This window comes from Dromaius novaehollandiae, chromosome 7, assembly GCF_036370855.1.
Source record: "Dromaius novaehollandiae isolate bDroNov1 chromosome 7, bDroNov1.hap1, whole genome shotgun sequence".
Taxonomy (NCBI): domain Eukaryota; kingdom Metazoa; phylum Chordata; class Aves; order Casuariiformes; family Dromaiidae; genus Dromaius; species Dromaius novaehollandiae.
The window spans coordinates 44,713,557-44,730,284 of NC_088104.1; the positions used below are offsets into that span (position 1 = coordinate 44,713,557).

Below are 16,728 nucleotides of genomic sequence, written 5' to 3' on the forward strand. Positions count from 1 at the left end.
CTGTTGTCCAACGCACTTCATCATCATCATCATGATAAACCCCCAAATATGTAGCATCTTCAAGTTTGATACTGGCCTTGTGCGATTTCCCCCCCCCACCACCCTGCACTAAACGTGGGCGTATTAGGTTAGCTCATGGGTCCACCTAGCCTGCTACCTCGTTGACAGGACGGGAATACCACCTCCCTTCCCCCAGGCCTTCTCGGGTAATCTGCAGCTTAAGGACTCGGTGCTGGGGTGTCTGTCTTCCCGCCTGCGCAGAGGTTGGGCTCTTGCCAAGAAAACAGCTTTTGCGTTTCCTTAAATGTTCTGCTGCTGTTTGGGAAAAAAATAAATATCTGAATTGCTGTTATTACTAGAATTGGCCAGCTGGCTCAAGCTTTTTTTTTTTTTCTTCATTAACAAATCACGCCAGACGCTGTTTTCCCAATGAAGTAATGAACATGTTTTCAGACAAGGGGGACTCCCCCCCCCCCCCCCCCCCAATCAGCACTATCCCTGAGATCTGCAACCGCTCAGTGTATGCCAGAAATAGAGTGAAGGTTTCTAGTCTGGGCAGTTGTTCGGAGATCACGGGGATGCACTTTGCGATTTGCAGTTTGGCCTCTCGTGTTGCATCCTTGCTTCCCAGGCAGTGAAGCTGCAGGAATTTGGGGTGTGGGGGGATGATAGCAAGGAGCTGATTTGGGGAGAGTGCGAGTCAGAGCTGCAGCCCGGTGCCTTGCCCTGTGAGCCTGTGATCTCTTTAGCCTGGGTCTCTGCCTGTGGGCAGAGCTGGGGCAGAAATTAGGAGTGTAGCTGCTTTGGGCTTCATCTGGGATCTTTTCCTTTTGGGAAGATGAGCAGCTGACTGCCGTGGGAGCTTCAGGCCATTCGTCTTTCCCTTGAGTGGAGAGGGAGCAGAGGCGACTGCAGTCCCCATTCGGACATCTCGGTGGGGAGGCTTAAGTGAGGTGCAAGTCCCTCACAAATCACCAGGAACAGTTCATGACGATTCGAATTTTCATGAAGATTCAAATTTACATGAGACGGTTTGCTTTAGCATCTGCTTTGATCCCACAGCAAATGGGTTCAGGAGATTAACCCTTAAAATGAGTAGGTTTTTGCCCATTTTGTTTGCTGCGGGAGAGGAGGGGCTGCAGGAAGACCCCTGCCTGGCCACAGCTTCCACCCTGGCCGTGCAGTGCTCAGCCAGGCCCTTGGCATGACCTAGGCCTAGATGCGTACCCAGCTGCGGGTGTGCTTGATTTAGTGATATGCAGGTGGGGGAAACACGTATAGTAGCTTCAGTCACAGCAAACACTTTAAGACAACCCTACGCTTTGTAAATAAGTGATAGCTTCTAGGTATGGTTTTATTTCTTGCTTTTGGGTAGATAAATTGCAGTAACGTCTTTTTTTTCTGGGAGAAGAGACGATGAAAACTCTAGCTTCTTTCTCCTTGTCCTCTAGAAACTCGAAACTTTTTGTTGTCGTTAGTGTTATGAAAAAGCCTCCCCCCCCCGCCCTAAGCAGACTTGTTCTAATCTTAAGGCATTGGAGTGATTAAATTATGATCCTGCTTTTGTTTAAATCATCCTGAAAGATTCGAAGCTTCAGAGAAGTTCTCTTCAGTGAGTTGTTTTCAGAGTGGTGTTGAACTCCTTTATTCTGTTTCTTTGATTTCTGTTTGAAGGGGGAGAAAAAGGGTATTTCTTCTTTACCACACTTAAGAACAACCTAAGGTGAGAGGAGTAGCGTTTAGGGAGATTCTTCCTCTATTAGCATTCCTGTAGCAATATTCCCAGGATGTTTCAGTAGACTGAAGTCTTTCTTTTTTTTTCTTCTTTTAAAACACCAAAGATAAGATAAAATTTTATAGTGTCTGTAATGAATCTCCAGTAAAAGTATTTGTGTCTTTATTTTCCTTGGTTTTGTATATTGGTGATCAAAAGCTGGTCTCCAAGTACTGAATTCAGTGTTTAGTTGGTGCTAGCCTTTATTTACAAGCTATTAATAGTTGGCTGCTATCTATGGATGCCATATACCTGGATTTTTCACAACATTTCTACTCCTTTCCCTTACTACTACATGTTGGCTAGGCAGAAGCTGAGGACTTTGGTGAATCGCTTGCCGTTACGTGGATGCCCCATAGCCTTCTCAGAACACTGTATCTCCTGGATGTCTGGCGTCTGTATTGTTGTTTTTTTCCCCTGGCTTTATCAGTCTGCATATTTGCAGTTTGAAACTTCCAATTCTGGAATATTCAGGCCCCTCTGAATTTGTCCTCACTGGTTTGTTAGATTTATCTTAGCTTAGTAATCTGTTGCTCATGCAACCTCAAAAGGGAAACAGAACTAGGCCTAATTCAGATCATTGTAGCAACTCATCTTATTGCATAGATGTTTTGGGAGTGATCAGCACTTGTGGCTAGTTTTCAGAAGGAAACACTAGTCTATTCAGGCCAAATTCCCGCAGGAATGCAGCAGATTGAGAGTAAAGTTCTCTTGAAAAGTGTTGCTCAAGAACAGCTACTTAGCCTGAGAAAGCAGGGCTGCTGCTGCTAATCTAATCTTGTTCCTTATTTCTTATTTCTCAGCTGACAAGGAGCCGGTTTTGATTTGTTCAGCTATGGATTGAGATGCAGCCTGTCTGACACGCTGACAAATTCAGAAGTGGAGAAGGCTGAACAAAATTTTATGGGCTCTGCGGTGTTATCTTTATGAAGTGTCCAACACAGAAGTTGTATGCAGTAGCCAGGCTCCATCTTACATCTCTTCTTTTTTTTTTTTTCCTTCTCTTCCAGGTGTAGAAGAGAAAATAATTCTTTCAAAAAAAGAAAAAATGAAGCTGAGGAAAGAAAGATGGCTACAGAGTAAGTACTCCTCCAAAAAATGCTGTATCATGTGCATCTCACAGGGTGACTCTACTGGATTTCTCTGCAAATGAGGTGTGTTCTGTGAGTGGAAGTGTTGGGCAGTGTCAGAGCAAGGGCTGTAGGCAGTGGAAGCTGAATGCTTCTTGGAAACCTTCAATCAGTAACCAGTACATGGAATAGAAGTCCCAGGTATTGTCCCTCTTTCCAGAGGGCATTTAACACTCAGATTGAGTCTTTTCCTCGAAGCTATTTTTGATCTTCCTCCATGTGTGATAGAAGAGACTACATAAAGCCATTTACATAGCCTCCGGGTAAGGCACCGTGCCACTGTAGGGTTTAGCTTGTTGCTTTATACTGTTAAGGATGCAGTACAGATTAGCTGTACAGTCACAGCATGGGCTAGATGTCTCCTGAAGAGCTGTATGGATGGTAGGACAGTCTGGAGCCAAGCCCCATGCAGCCACGAGTTAATCCTCCGTCTCTGTGAGCAGTGGTGGAAGTATGCAGTGGGGCCTTGTGCCCCTTGATAAGGAAGGTCTCTGGGGAGTACTAGTTGTGCTACTGCTCTTTCCCATATGCCACGGGTCAGTGAACCTACCTACCAGACGGTTTTGCCTTTCTAGAGGCTGTGAAATAAGAGCCAAACAAAACCAGCCCATAGCAGAAGTGCTCCTGTTTCCTGTGGGAAGTGCGTCTGTATTTTCATTTCAAGTATCTCAGTACAGTAAGACTTTCAGCTGTGGTACTCTGAGGTACTCTGTCTTCCTATTAGTTATGTGCTACCTGTCCTAATGTAGTGAATTACTTAAAAGCTCAGATCTTACCTTTGTTGCACAGCTGTGTGCCTGGCATCCACTCACAGGTGCCAGTGGGAGCAGGGAGTTGCAGATGAGAGTTGAGGGGCCTCATTCTGCAAAACAGTTTGAGGTGGTCTTGTCTGGGGACCCTTCCAGAGGGCGGATGAGATGGCTTTGTCTTCCTTTCTGAGTGGAGTAGGGAACGAGGCAGCTTCTCTCCAGCTAGTAGCTCTGTGCTTTCAGCAGGAGCCTTAGAGAATCAACTCCTGGGGCTCTGCTTTGGTATGTATGGGGTGTAGCAGGAAGATTCCTCTTACCACCTGGAGTTGTTCTTGGGGCGGGCTTTTCCCTTAGCACCTTTCTGCCCAGCAGAATTGCTGACAGACTGTGCGTGGAGTTGAGTGGTGTGTCTTTCTGCTGCACCATATGTTCTCTGCTCTTGAGCTCTCACTGCTCTCTGAGCTTGAGTCCATCAGCCTGTGATGTCACCGGTCACAGTTAAGGTGTCTCTGCCTTTGCTTACATAAAAAGGTGGTAATTTAATACAACGAGGGCTAAGGAAACTTCCTTTCCATCACCAAACTTCCAAGTTACTCTGACATCTGCAACCCTCGGTCAGGCACAACACATAGATGGTTGTGATAGTCCTGATATCTGGCCTGCTGGTTGCTATTTCAGTGCTCCTAAAGTGTTCTCCCTGTGTGTGTATTTGATACTATTGTGGGGAACATAGCATAACTAAGCTTCCCCTAGTCTAATATCCTGTCTCTAATCATGACAAGTAGCAGATGCTGTACAGGAAGGTGAGTTCTCAGCAGAATGACAGTGAATTCACAGAAAAGGGGTACACAGAGGTCATGTCTTGCATTTCATGCAAGAAACAGAGGACAAACTCATGGACTTTGGTGACGCCACTGCTCCCATATTCAAGGTCAGTCACAGTGAAGATGGGGAAAGTCCAGAAGAAGGCTCTCATGCTCTCAAAGCTGCCCTCCTGCATGTTTGTCTTTACGGCAACAGTCTTTCTCAAGATTACATATGTTGTTTTGGCCCTAGCGCAGGCTCCTTTCCCCTCTCTTGGCTCTAAAATTACTAAACCGAGTGAATAGAAATGAAATGCACAGGCTTTGCTTTGGGGAGAACCCCAAGATAGAAAATTTCAGCCCAAATTAGCTGTCTGAGAAGATGCTAGGTATTAGAAGTGCTTTACAGATATGGAAGTACCTAATTGCTGGCCCTCTTTACGCCCCCACTAAACTTGCAGCCAGTTGGCAAATACCAGCATTCTCTCAGCAAATGCTGTGCTAAGGCTAGCCAAGTCCCCTAAGATGTCTGTTAAAAAAAAAAAAAAAAAAAAAAAAAGTCAGCAAGTGTTGGTACCAGGTGTAGAGCTTTTTATCGAGACAAAAACTGAGTAGCTGGAAAGAGCCTATATACATATCAATAAAGAAACTGATATTATTAGCTGTTGGAGCAAAAGGAACTCATATTTCCCAAGATGGTGTTTTTTCAGTGACACTGAGTACTTTAACATTGTGATAGCTGACCTCAAAGAGCTGCAATCAACTAAAACTGAAGCTTATTGATTTTGTCTGATGCAGATAACTTGTCATTCTTTATTGTGGGTTTTGCAATATTTGCTTGGCCCGCTCCCCTCACCCCCAAAAAGAGAACCCAACTTTACTGAAATCGTTATCTTTAAATCTCTGTTTTCCTAAGTCTTCCCAGGAGTTTGTTGTTTCTTGTTATCCCAGGCCTGCTTTTTTGACATTGGATGCCAAGACCCTGGGAACTAAAGTTCAGCCCAGTAGTGCAAATGCAAAACTTGGAGATTTCTTCCATTCCAATAAATCATCTCAGGAAAGACTAGAGCGGGAAAAAAATTATGCAATGCTTTAGACATTAGAAGTATGTGCATTTAAAAATATATATATCGTATGGCTCCAAGGATGAAGAAGACTTCATACGAAAAGAATTTGGGATGTTTGCTCAGAATCAGGTGTCTGAAAATTTTGAGCACATAATGTTTATGAAAGCTCTAAAGTAGCCAGCTTCATAAAGCCAGACCAAAAAAAGAAGTGATGCAGAACAGAAAGCTGTGTTCTTGGCAGGGATTCCTGTGAGGAGAAGCATTTACAATCCTGATTTGTCACAAACATCCTTGTACAGCAAAAATTGCAGTTCGTCAAGAACTGTTGCTGTTTGACTCAAACAGCTTAGCTGGGGAGTGAACATGGCAAAAATATTAAAGGAGCAACCAGCTATCCAATGAATTTGAGTTCTGCTGTCTTGAATGGAGCACCAGGGTTAGACCCAGAATTCCATGTGGCATCTTGTCTGTGGTCTGTAGAGTGGCACTGACTGTTTTCTTGTTTCCACCAAAAATACTTTTGCCGATTACAGTCCTGCTTCTGTGGCCACATTGCATCGACAGCCGTAGTCCTTCCTGTATCGACCAACTTGGCTGCATGATTGTTGTCACTGTGCTCCATAGTGTCCAGATGAGGAGTTCCCAGCTTAGAGCTGAAGCTTGCCCTTGAAATGCATTCATACTGTGTTTGCCTGGTTGAGGGGAAGGATGGTGGCCACGATAAAGGAAGCACAGTGCTGATTTGCTGGCTGGCCTTGATCAGAGGGTCTGGTTTTCTCTGAGGAGCGCAGGGCATGTTTGTTCAAGGCTGTAAGCAGAGGCCTGCTCTTCTGCTGTGGCCTGAACTAGATGCACCATGGGAGACGTAGAGTTCTCCATCACATCCCCCATTATACTGGCAGCCCTAGTGGTGTCAAGGCAACGTAGCTAGTTTCCAGGCCCAGTGATCATCTGGCAGAAGGAAAGGGAACATTTTGATCATGCTGAGCTCTAGCTGTTCCTGGTGGCATCATCCTGGGACATCTGGGACAGATTGGTGCATCCTGGAGGTCATCTGGAGGCACGTAGCAGACTCCTGTGCTGTGTTGCTGTGAGCAGTGAACAGTCTCACATGCCATGGTGCAAGGGGTGGAAACAGTTCAGACAAAATGATTCTGGGAGTTCCATTTCCCATTGCAAATGCTGATGAGATGTGTGCAGTTATAGGCAAACGAAGGAGGGGGGACTTACAAATTTCTTAAATCAAGGGGTATCTCTTGAAAACACTACCCCTTCCCCTACTAATGCCCTGTTTCTGACTCAGAAATAGAAAGTGTGAAGCTAGCCAAGCAGAAGCAAAAAGCTGAAGCAAAGCGGAAAGCAACACCTGTGGTGGGAGACATGCAGCCACTGATGGAAGCCCTACCTGAGCTCTTTGACTTGACCACAGGTGGCAGGAACGAGAAGCCACCCAGGAGGTATGTGTCATTTGGGGATGGGCCATGTATTTTCCTTCTTCATGCAGGATAAAATAACGTGCAGCTCAGTTTGTAGCTTCAGGCAATGGAAGTTCAGTGCCGACAGGAGAACAGGGCCTCATTCTCAACAACGTTTCACCCCTCTCCATGTTTCACTGGCCACAAGAAAAGGCCTAAGTGTGCCCTCTGAATCTCCAGTTAAGAGAGGAACTGGTTTCCTCAGATGCAGCTTAGCAGGAGACAGGTTGGGAGCAACCAACCCTCTTGGGAGCTGCAGAATTGACACATAAGTGTCCAGAGTGCAATACTGCTGTGCTCACTTGAGAATCTGCACTTGAAGCGTGTTTTATAATGAAAGCTGTCCTGAATGTCACCTTCAGCGAACAAAACAGGAGACAAAATAAGGGAAATCCTTTCTCTTCTAGCAGGTCATATCTGCAGCATTCAAAGAGAACTAAGGTGCTTGTTCTTGTTTTGCAAGTGAGAAAACAGAGAGGTTTGACTTGCCTATATTCACACAGCCATGGTGCAGCAGAGGGGAGTGGATCTGGAGAGCCAGGTTTCAGAGAACAGTGCTGCCTGCTAGGATTTTTGGCTCCCTTCCCCTGTGGGCCTCCGGCCACATTGCAGCCTGCTGTTCTGTCCTTCCAAACCTTCAGACTTTCTCCTGAGGAACTTTGAAACCTTTGAGCACAGTTTTATTCCTTGGCCAGACTCTTTGATTGCCCTGTTGGCTTGGAACGTGACTTTGGACAAGAGCAGAAAGATGATATTTCGTTTCTATTTATTGTGCTGAAAGAGAAAAGCCATTTCTGCCTTGCCAGAACCTGCTAGGTACCTGACCATGTGTTTTTTCTCCTTTGCAGTTGCCAGTTAAGTTGGTTGGAAATTGCACTGGGTTTGCTCCCTTTGCCTTCTCTTGCACTGCTTTGTAATGTATATTCCCATGCCTCTGATTCTCTGAAACCCATGCTTCAATCATCCCGGCCAGCTCTAGGATGGGTTCTGATTGCACTTGTGCTTTCTCTTCTTAAAGACAGTGCTCGCCTGGCCATCTGGTCAGTATTGCAGCTGCTTTTTCATCCCCCAGTGCAGAATAGAAGAGCTCTGCATGCTGCATAAACGCTTGTCCCTCATCTCTGGTTGCTCTGTAGCGGTTGGAACTAGAAACTTGTTTTGACTGTAATAAGCAGGCATTTGGATTAGAGAGCAGCCAAGTATAACGCTGTCTGGCAAAGCAGCCTGTCCTTTGGTTGCAGAGCAAGGCTGAAGATACCATGAACTCTCTTGTGAGTTGCTGGACAGCCCAGAAATAAACTCTGACCCAGGTGGGATGCCCACCTATAGTCTGGCTGAGTTGGCAGTTCCTTGTGCTTCTAGAAATCTACCCCTCAGACAAACAGCAGCTATGTACCTAACTTGAATCTAAGCAAGGGAAAATAATTCCTCCTTTAACTTGGCTTCTAATTCTTTGAATAGCATTTCTTTTTCTTTCTTTTTTTTTCTTTATGCAGCCATTTACTAAGTCTGCCTTCTCCTTCAGTGGGAATGGGCAGCAAAAGTACACAGTTTCAGGTCTAGAGCACTGAGGTTTGGTTGGATGGAGCTCTGTGCCATATCTTAGCCTAAGGATAAACAGGGTTTTTTGCCCTCTGAGTGGTGATGTGCCACAACAACGTGTGGCACCCGACTCCAGCATGTGTTCAGAAGTTGTTTCCCCTCATAATTTCCCCCCATCTCCCTTGGACGCTGACCCCTACTATCCAGGAGAATGGCTTGCAGAAAGTACATCCAGGTGAGGAAGGACACGTAGGAGGCTTCCTGTGAGGACTCTTTTCTTGGGTGGCTGCATAGTTTTGTACAAATTCCTGGTGTCCCTGCAGCTTGCAATTCTGGGCTATCCCGAAAGATAAAGTAGAACTGGAAAAGGTTCAGAGAAAGTCAACAAGGATGATAGTCAAAGGTCTGGGACAGCTTCTGTACGAGGGGTGACTAAGTGAGCCGGGGAGTCCTCAGCCTCGAAAGGAGGTGGAGACAAGGAGGCTTGAGAATGTAATAGTCTATAAAGTCAAGTGTGATATGGAGAGGAAGCAGTTCATCTTCTTCTCCAGTATGAGAAACAGGGGCATCTAACAAAGCTCGTGAATAGCAGGTTCAGTCCGAACACAAGGAGGCTGTGTGCTCTGAGCAACTCCTTGCTGCAGGATGTCATGGCTGCTTGTTCAGGCAAGACCTGACAGATCCAACGAGGAGAACTCCCCTGAGGATTACTGCACGCGTACACGCTGCACCTGGCTTGAAGTCTCTGAGTTGCAGATGCTGGCGGAGAGGCAGGCATATGCTTTCCCTGTTATTATGCTCTTCCCTGGCCATCTGCTCTGGACTGCTTTAAGGGAGAATACTGGCCAAAATGGTCCCTCCATCGGACCCACTACAGTCAGTCTTCTGTTTCTATAATATATTTTATGGCAAAGGATGTGCAGCACACGTGGAAGCTTCCTGTGGTCTTACACAAGCTTTTAGCCTGACATTCTCAGAGCAGCGCTGTCAGTTCCATCTCTCTTTCTCTGTCTCTCCAAGATCTTCCTGGGGGATTCTGGCAGCCCTTCTCTTCTGGAAGATCGAGCTCATCTTCTGGCTTTGTTTTCACTTTGGCTGCAAGGCTCCAATATCTAGAAAGCCCAGGGGACTAGGGCACAGCAGGGTAGAGCAGCACAGCTCTGTCTGAGAAATTTGCTGTTGGCCATTACTGTTTGGCATGGCCAGCACTGTCTGCAGTCAGCACAGTTGATGTGGGAGCTTAATATTGGCTGATATTTCCTGTGACATGTCAACCAAAAATCAGTCCCTCTTACAACTGGGATGGAAGAGCTACAGTACTCTTCCCTCCATGGAAGGCTTGCTGGCTTGTGGCTTCCTGTGCTGCATGAAGATGTGTGTGCGTAAGTGTTTGAAATAATCAGAGGAGGCTTTTACAGGATTTGAATCATTGCATAAATGAAGGGTAATACTCTGATGATTTGTCAGCATTATTAATAAAAGATTAGATTCTCCAGGAATTTGATCTCCTGCTGGGTAAGAGAGCATTACAGTGAGGTTTTTATTCTGATTTATAATGAATGAAGGCAATGAAGCGTAATGAAACAGGGCTACCATTCAGAGTCCGAGTGAGCAGGCAGCGTCCTGGTGGTTTGTTAGGGGAAATTCAGACAACAGCCTTTCGAACCAGTCAGACCAGTGGGGCAGAGGTGTTGTGTGGAACTGAAAAGTCCTCAAAAGCATCAAGCCCCTTTGAACAGTGATGTGGCTCTTCCCAAAAGCAAAAGTGGACTTGGCACCTTAAAGCAGTCCTGCATCCTTATGGAGTGTCCCAGAGGAAGTTGTCCTGAGAGGCACAGCCTCTGGAACACATGATCTTGCAGGGCCCAGTGGTGCACTCTGGAAAGGCTTTTCTTTAAGCAAGATTACCCCCTGCAGAGCTATTTGAGGCCTACTTCCCTTTGAAAAAACTGTCATGGGGTCTTGGGGACAAGCACAGGTTTTGTAAACCCCCACTCTGGTGGTTGTGGGTTGCAACCTGACTTCGGAAGGGTTTTCGCTATGCCACCTTGAATGATCTTGGCAAACTGGGGCAGTGACCGGCAAATTGTTCCTGCACCAAATAATTAATGAACATAAAGTGAGTAGAGGTGCTTCCTGCTCTTGCTGTGTAGTGTAATACCAGTGGATACAACAGCATGAGGGGGAGCTGCTCAACCCCCTGGAGCTGTTCATCTGCTCTTGCTGCTTGCAGTGCCTCATGAACCCTCAGGCCTGTTACATAACAGCAGCAGTACCAGGGTGACCGCGGCAGAGACAGAAGGGTAAGTGAGCAGTGTGCAGGCATTGATCTGCCTGGCTCCCGTTTCCTGAATAGCCTTTGTGCTGTGGTGGCTGGCTAACAAACATCCATGAAGTTTGGATTCATCTGGTTGGGCAGGGAGCTTGGATGCTGGGGCATGCAGTCCTGAGCAGAAAGAAAATCAGGTGTGAAGGGGGTAGTGGTGAGAGCAGCCCTCATCAGCTTGGGTCCACGAGGATCCCGCTTGAGGAGAAGTGATGCCGGTCAGGATGGGAAGGAGGAGAGCTGAAGAAAAGGAGCAGGTACTAATCAAGTAGAGTGGGATGATGAAACTGAGTGGGGTGAAGGGAATGTGGGGCGGGGGAGGAGGAAGAAAGGAAGGATGGAGAAAAACAATGAAAGGATGGAGGGTAGAGGGTCAGAGAGGAAAATAGGGAGTGGAGGTCACTGTAATGCTGCCAGCAAGAGGTCACATCCTGCTATCTTGGAGAACTTGAAGGACTGTTGTTTTTCCTAATGTTGAGAGAGCTGAAGAGCTCTGGGACAGATCAGGTTGGGGAGGTGCTGGAACTGGCCCCAGGACAGATCGGTCCCTGGCTGCAGGTGTGCTCCTGAGCCTCGCTCATTTGCAGATGCTGCCTACTGTGGCTAACCTGTCATTGCTTGTCTTGGATCCAGATGTTGCAGCTGTGAGCCTAGTCAGCTGGAGGGGAGCTGCTCTGTGGACAGTGTCTCCTTGTGCTCATGTGCTAAGGTGCCATTGGATAACTAGGAAAGTTGCTTCCCACCTTGTTCTCTGAAAACATTTGGCACTTATTTTTTTTTCCTCCCAATCTGCACTTAGATGAGTTGCAACAGCAGGCCCTGCTCTGGCCAGGCTGAGAGCCTGGTAGGTATGTTTTTTGCTGGATCAGGGTCCTGCCCTTTGGTAAGCAGGGGAAGAGCTTGAGCTGGTTTCCCCTGCGTTCATAGAGACTGACTGCCTAATCCACTAGGCTGAATTCACAGCTGTTTCTAGTGGAAGTTGCAGGACTTTGACCAGAAACTTTTCCCTGTGAACAAGAACCCTCTTGCAAAGTGTTCTTACCAAGACTAGCCCTGTTCCAATGGTTTATTTTTGCCATGTTGCTCTGAGCTTTATGTCATGGGATCTCTTTATAGGAGTGCAATCACTGCCTTGGGCTGCCCCGTATTAGTTGTCGTCATCTCAGCCAGGTCCTTCCTTCCCCCCAGGCAAGTCCTGCTTTCCTCCCATCACAGAAGCTCTGATGTTTGTCTACTGCTGCTGTTTCCTAGCTGTTCCAGTTTGGTGGCTTTTTGTCCTGCCAAACAGGCCAGTCACTTCTGAAACTGCTTTCCCCCTTGCTTCTCCTGTTCATCTCTATATCCATGTAATCCCAAAGGGTGGAAGTTGCTTCTCCATTTCTTTATATCCAGTTATACCAGCAACTCTCCTAGTGCACTCGAAGTCCCCAAAGCAACTGCTGCCCTTTCTGCATGTCCCTTTCTTGGGTTCTGGGTTTGTCTTTGTGATAAATCTCTGCTCCTGGTTGGCATCAGGCGCCACGTGTGTCCCGTGCAGTGTCCCGTGCAGAATGGAATGGCACCTTTGGTCTCCTTGGACTTGACCCAGAAATAAGAAATGGGTGCAGAGAGTGCAGATCTATGCTTGCCCCTGTGCCTCAGCTGCTCATTGTACATCATTCTGTTGTTGTGGATACATGGGAATTTTTAGATGCCATGTTTCACTGTAAAAGCTCTGTTGTGCTTTCCCTTTAGCTAACTGATTTGCAGCTCACTTCTCTTAGCCAAAGGTTTGCCAGTTTACATGTTCATAGGGAGAAAGAAATATTGCCATTCATTACTTTAAAATATAAGTGGCACCTTATACTCCAATAGCCCCGTTGCAAGACCCGGAGCAGAAGTGGTCAGTAGCAAGGCTAGCAGCACCCTCTTCCTGGTTGAGTAACTGTGGTGATGTCTATCACTGACGTGTGCCAATGCTGGAGCTCTGTAGCGTTTGGCAAGAAACATGAGATGAGCAAGGATGACGCTAGACTGGTGGGGAAGGGAAGTTCAATAGATCTCTTCTCTAAGCAACAGTATTGCTTGGATTTGGAAGTTAGCGATAAGCAGAAAGTGATCCAGGCATGGACAGTTAATGACCAGTTCTAGAGTTAAGTGATCCTGTTTTTTTCAAGGTCATTTACCTCCTGCCCTTGCAGTCCTGATTCCTGAGCTGTTGTCAGTGTGTGGCAGAAAGAGTCTTCATTTCCCTTGCTCTCTGGCTATGGAAATAATTGCTTTTCAGGGCTATTTCTGTGCAGGGCAATTACCTATACTTTCTGGGAAGACAGATTCAGAATCACTGGACTCTTTCCATCTCCTCAGCCATTGCTAAATTGCCTCGCCTCTATAACATTCACTCATTTTGTATCTTCTCTCCACAGCCACGTGAAAGCAAAGGCAGAACCAACAGACTTCTGTCTCATGAAACCAGCTCAGAAACGCAGACTCTTGTAAGTACCGCTTATCAGAGTATCTGGTCTCTGCTCCCCATGGGTCTTCTCAATGTTGCCTTTCTGCTGGACTTTTTCTGATGCTTTAGTATGCCTTTATGTGTTCAGAGATGCTGCTGCCTTTTGGGAGATGCCTGGACTTCCCTAGTCTTCTGATTGGGGGTGACTTGGGAACTATGCGATTCTCCCATGTGGGTGCAGCTTTTCCCAAGGTGTATGCTTGCACAGCGCAGGGGGTGCACGAGCACAGGCAGAGCTGATGCTTATTTTGCCTTGCTTCTGAGACAGGACAAGCAGTGGGTCAGCTGGATTTTGGGCCTAGCGCTTGAGCCCACATACCTAATGCTGACATACGCCTTGCATACCTGCAGGCCCCAGAAAAGAGGTGGCAGACTGCAGCTTTGAATCTCCCCTTTGTGTGCTGCAAGGTGTTTGGGGGTGCCCTTCTGTCATAGTCTCTACCCGGCTCAATCCATTCCAGCTGAATTTGGTCCACTTCTGCTTCTGTCTTGCGCAATGTCTAAGTGAAGAGAGCACAGGAGGCTGGGCTTGGTCCTTTAATAATTCACCTTCCTGGTCTCATTGAAAAGAAATTGGTAGCTTGGGCCTCCTGTGTATGATCTCTGGGGTTTCAGTAGAAGCCCAGACCAACTGTCATCTTGTCCCTACTGACCATAGTTGTCTTTGGGGATGGATTGCCACTCTGGTTCCCCATGTCACCACTTATGGGGACATCTGGTTCAAATCCCCCTGTCCCATGAGTGCTTCTGCTGCTCTGGGAACACTTGCGTTGCAGACACTCCTGTAGCCAGTACTGCTTAACTGGAGACCTTTCAATTCTGACTCTGCGAAGTGAGTGTGCCTGTACTGTGTCCCTTCGTGTGACACAGGCAATGTTTTTATCAACAAAATGGTGCGTTCCTTCTCTCTCAGCTTGCTGAGTTGGAGCTGCCAACATCTAGCTGTGACTTAGTCTCCTGTGACACCCAGCCCACCTAGTTCCAGCTGATACCCTTTGGGAATGCCTGCTGTGGTTGTATGGGGGAGGAGCTCCTGAATCCCTGCATAGCATCAGGAGCTACAGCACTCTGCTGGATCACCTCTGGGATGATGACTTTTGCATGCCTTGCATCCTTTATGGGGTCAGCTGTGTATTGGCACCTGCCACAACTTTTCTTGAATGAAACACTGAATGCTTTTGAATAATTCCTGGACTTCATTAAGTGGCTGGTAACTTCTTGACTTTTTGCTCCTCTATATAAACTACTAGATATTTTACACCACAAGCAGGCATCAAGAACTTTACTTCCCATCAGCACAGCTCTCCTGGAGCTAGGCACTGTCACCTGGCAGTCTTTGCTTTCTGTGATCTGCACTTACAGGTTTTGTCTGTCAATTCTAGGCTGTTCAGCTTCAAGTGCTCAGGAGAACAAGTCAGTCTCTGAATCCCAGCACTCTCTTAAGTGCACTCTGTGAATATACTCCCCTGCCTGGAACTGGTGTTAGTCCAATACTCTCTGACCAGGTTCTTTTAGATATTCCATGCGTGGAGGGTGTAATGTTTAATACTGAAATTTACTTCAAAGGTATTTGATGTTACACGGGATTTTTGATTTAGCAGAGTGATACAGCAATATACTGAAATAACAATACAAGCTTAAGTTACATTTAGCAAAATATAGCAATTGCAATATACAGTTCACACACAATACCACTGTGATTCCCATTACTCGTCTCTATAATATGCTCACCGTCACGATGCTGGGCGTCTCCAATTACCAGGAAGGAATATGTGGGTTGAAGCCAGCTCAAACCTGTTGCTCTCTTTGAAATTCTATTGTTGTTCAGGTTTTATACTCTATGTTGGGCTGAGCCACATATACTCTTCCCCCTATGCGGGTCTGGCTATCTCAGGGAGAAACATTTATGCCAGTTGATCCACTCAACTGATATAGCTGCTTATCTAAAACAAAGGTCACCCTGCGGTCCCCTTTGTGTTGCGCTAAAGTCAGCTTTCTGTGCAACAGTTGTGGTTAATGAGTCACATTCTACGTTATTCCTGAACTCCATGGGCACTTTGCCCTTGCCCATCTCCTCTGAGCCTTCTTGCATTGTAGGAGTTTATTGGTTGGTCACATTTGGCAAGTGTCCTTGCTGGGACGACTTTTTTGCTCAGCTCTGCCTTTCTGGATGAATCCTTCCTTGGCTCATTGCAGAAACCCAAGGGTCATGGCCTGGAGTGCCACCAATGTGCCACTGTGCTGGAGCTCATGGTTGAGAAATGCTTCTTGAGTTGGGACTTTACAGATTGAGAAGCAAATGGGCAACTGCACCACCATCTTCTGTATCAGCAAGCAGGTGTGAGATCAACTGCATGTCTTCCTGTCTTCTCCTCTGCACAGAACTGGCCACCAGTCCCGAGTACTGGCGTATATACTACCATAGTGATCTGAGCTGTTTAAAGACTGTGGTTCCTGGTAGGGAGATCATGAGGTTTATTTTCCAGGACTTCAGTTAGGACTGGGGGTTCTCCAACCTTCACCCCATTGCCCCAACTGCCACACCCTGAGCTTCAGGTTTGGCTTTTCTCCCTGTTTCTCTGGTAGGGATAGGGCTGGCACTGAAGGGAAAGGACATACTAGGGAGGGAGTAGCTGTCTGCTGCAAGCTGAGGAGCATTCTGCTGATCCACGGGAAATGCTGACAACATGGAGATATATGGCTGGCTGGGCCACACAGAGCCTGGGAATCTGTCTGGAGGAGATGGAGAAGCCACAGTGGAAGTGACTTATATGAAAACTCAGCCTGTTATTTATTTATTTACTTATTTACTTATCTTCCTTCTGCTCTGTTCTTGTTCTTCTCCTGAAGCAATAGCCCTGCTTGCTTTTTAAGACAAGATCATTTCCACAGCAACCAACTATGACCCAAGTATACAGAGGTAATTCTATCATGCTCTTCCCATGGTGTCTAACTAGCATTGCAAGTAGGATTACCAAGTCTCTATGTTGAGCAATACCCAGAGATGAGCTCTTAAATGCAGAATCTGCTTTTGTGCTAGTGTACTCTGAAGTAGTTTTCATTCTTAGAAGATTTACTGGATACCCACTGTCTCGTGTTCCTGATTTACTACGGGAAAGCTCAGAATTTTCCAAGCGATGGTGGACACTAACATGATTGTCTTTGCCTTTGGGGCTTGAGATCAAGTGTCTGGCTCCCATGGAGCTGGCAAGAATTTAAGCTTTGGCCTTGGGTGAATTAGGTCTATTTCTTGTACTGTTTTTTTTGAGATTTATACCCAGGATAATTCTGTCTGTACAGAAACCCGCTGTTGTATAGGCCGTGTTCTTATCTGCTCAGTTCCTTATGTATGAGGCACTTACCATTTG

At 46.5% G+C, this 16,728-nt stretch overlaps 1 protein-coding gene across 2 annotated transcripts in view; it reads left to right on the top strand.

The window, feature by feature from the left end:
- SLX9 (SLX9 ribosome biogenesis factor) overlaps positions 1-16,728 on the top strand; it is a 65,881-nt gene that overhangs the window by 48,475 nt on the left and 678 nt on the right. For both annotated transcript variants that reach the window (XM_064515432.1, XM_064515433.1), the window contains exons 3-5: positions 2,785-2,853; positions 6,827-6,980; positions 13,272-13,340. In XM_064515432.1, the coding sequence (XP_064371502.1) occupies positions 2,785-2,853; positions 6,827-6,980; positions 13,272-13,340 (292 nt within the window). The remainder of the gene's footprint in view (positions 1-2,784; positions 2,854-6,826; positions 6,981-13,271; positions 13,341-16,728) is intronic.